The sequence below is a fragment of the Vicia villosa genome, unplaced genomic scaffold, assembly GCF_029867415.1.
Source record: "Vicia villosa cultivar HV-30 ecotype Madison, WI unplaced genomic scaffold, Vvil1.0 ctg.001210F_1_1, whole genome shotgun sequence".
NCBI lineage: Eukaryota > Viridiplantae > Streptophyta > Magnoliopsida > Fabales > Fabaceae > Vicia > Vicia villosa.
The window spans coordinates 323,999-326,744 of record NW_026705536.1 but is presented as its reverse complement, the minus strand read 5'-3'; the positions used below and the strand labels follow the sequence as shown (position 1 = coordinate 326,744).

General features: G+C 38.1%; 1 protein-coding gene across 1 annotated transcript; it reads right to left on the bottom strand.

Annotated features, from left to right (window-relative positions):
• Positions 1-713: 713 nt before the first annotated feature.
• LOC131634032 (uncharacterized) lies at positions 714-1,685 on the bottom strand. The gene has a single exon (XM_058904717.1). It carries the CDS (start codon positions 1,683-1,685, stop codon positions 714-716), a length of 972 nt encoding a protein of 323 aa, XP_058760700.1.
• Positions 1,686-2,746: the final 1,061 nt, after the last annotated feature.

Genomic DNA, 2,746 nt, shown 5'->3' with positions numbered 1-2,746 from the left:
TCATCTTCACAAAATTAGTGAAATTCATTTGAGGTGTACTCCTTCCCTAGATCACTTCTCAGCATCTTTATAAATCTGCCACTTTATTTTTTAACAAATGCTTTAAATTTCTTAAAGATTACAAACACTTTAGATTTTTGTCTCATGAAATATACCCAAGTCATGCGGGTAAAGTCGTCAATAAACAAGATAAAGTATCTATTTTTTCCATGAGACAAAGTATTCATAGGGCCACACACATATGTGTGTACAAGTTCTAACACTTGTTTGGCTCTCCATGCACCTTCCTTTGGAAATGGTTGGCGGTGGTGTTTGCCAAGGACACAACATTCACACACCAGATTTTTCTTCGATTCTTGGCAGCTCATACACTATCTTCTTTTGAGAGAGTAACTTGAGACTTTTGTAATTCAAATGCCCAAGTCTCCCGTGCCATAAGCACGGTTCATTCTCTTCTCTAGCCATCATGCTTACATTTTTCTCATAGTTGAAAGATAGTGGAAAGCTCATGTTGCTAGTCATCTTCACGACAACAACACTTCTTCTTTCTGAGTAAAAAATTTTGCACTCTCTATTCTCAAAGTTTAGAGAATACCCGTGCTCCAGAAGTTGTCCAATGCTAAGCAAATTTTCGTCTAATTCTGGCACATAAAGCGTGTCACGTATAACTTTTCTTACTAGCTTCGTGGTGACTCCAATGCTTCCTTTCCCTTTCACTTCGACATGTCTCCATTGCCAAATTTAAATTTTGAGCCGAAAGAAGAATCAATGTTTATGAATGCTTCCTTTTGTCCGGTCATATGGTTGCTACAGCCGCTGTCCCAATACCAAACATTTTTACCTTCTTCATGCAATGCTTTTTGACTAGCAAAAAACAAATTTCCTTCATCAGATTCTCCTTCTGCGTACGAAGCATGTTGCTGATTTGCAAGACGACAATCCTTTTGAAGGTGCCCGAATCTCTTGCAATTATGGCATTGCGGTTTGCCTTTGTTCCAACAGTCCTCCTCGTCATGAGTGTTTGATGCTTCATTCCATCTTCCGCCATTTGTGCTTCTTCTAGATATGCCACGTGAGTTTCGACCTCTGCCTTTGCCTCTTCCAAATCTGCCACCTCTAGAAGACTCACCTCTAGTTTGTATTTGGGGCTTATTTTCACCATTGTTGGGCTGAATGTTGAGTTTAGATTGAAAAGCACTCTCAATTGATTTTTCAGAATGTCGTAACATCCTTTGTTCGTAGGATCTCAAAAACCCCATCAACCCTTGAGCAGTCAAGGTTGATAGATCCTTAATTTCTTCCATCACAACCACCATTGGGTCAAATCTTGCTTTCAAACTAATTAGAATTTTGTCAACAATTCTGCGATCTTCTATCGTATCACCATGCGACTTCATCTGATTCACCAACTCGGAGAGTCTGTTGAAGTATTCGTTCAGGATCTCGTTCTCCTTCATCCTTTCATTTTCATAATCTCTCTTAAGAGATTGAAACTTCAACGTTCGCACCTTTGAGTCTCCTTCGAACACTTGTTGTAGGATACTGCAGGCTTCTTTCGATGTTTTAGCTCTCATAATCCTTGGGAAGATGGATAGAGAGACTCCACTTTGAATCATCCCGAGAACTCCAGCATCTGTGATCTCCTTCTTCTTCAGCCTCTGTTGGTGTCGGTTCTTCATACCCATTTTTGACATACTCTATTATTGAAAGTATTTTGGGTAAATATTTTCTAATATATTGTATCCACAGAGACTGAGTTAATATTGTTGTCGTTCTATAGTGGAATTATAATGAGTTGGTGAAAAGTATTGATTGTGATAGTTTAATCTCAAATTGAAAATAACAGAATAATAATTGAATGATAAAAAGCTTAAAGACGAATAACAATGGTGAATGAATATGTTGAGTTTTAGGGTTCATCAACCTATTCATATGCAATAATCAATTAATCCACAAGTGAACATTATTTAAGTTATTATCTTCATTCATCCTCAAAAGAGATATTATGTCTAATGATCACTCTAGAGACACCTCTACCGGTATGATATTCGATCTCTCAGAATAACTATAAAGATAAAGGGAATTAACCGCGATGATTTATGAAAACTTCTTCAAAATCTCATCTCTGAGTATTAATCAACAAGTCAATGTAAAAACCTAGGGAAAAAGTATAAACCCTATCTCTCGATTGATAGTTCAACAATGATATAAAATAAAAGCAAGGTTTTTCATTGATAATAAAGCTTAAACAATTGTTCACAGGAATTAATCAAGTAATTGCATCTTCATAGGTTAACTACTACCTTAAATTCAACACAAGGGGATTTAGCTCTCCATAGACATGAAGAACACACAAGACTTCATGGAGGGATTCATCTTCGTCAAGGGAATGTCTTCAATTGATGTTGAATTCTCCGTCGGATGTTGTTTGCTGCTCTGGATTAGGATTGCTCTCTGAATTTCGCTCACCAAAGATCTTCACCTTATGAGAATTAGGGCTTCTATTTATAATAATTCATCCTTGTAACGCAGCCACCGCGCCTCGGCACGTATTGGCACGGCGCGAACCCAAGTCAGAGGGTTAAGGCGTGTCTCGCCGCTTATTGGCGCGACTCGTCACCTTCCTTCTGTGTGATTCCTCCTCTCCAGAAGGTCTACGCCTGCGTGTTTCTTCGTCTTTACTTCTCAACTTCAATATCTGCACAAATAACACCCAAAGTGACACAGGTTGTTCTATAATTAGTAT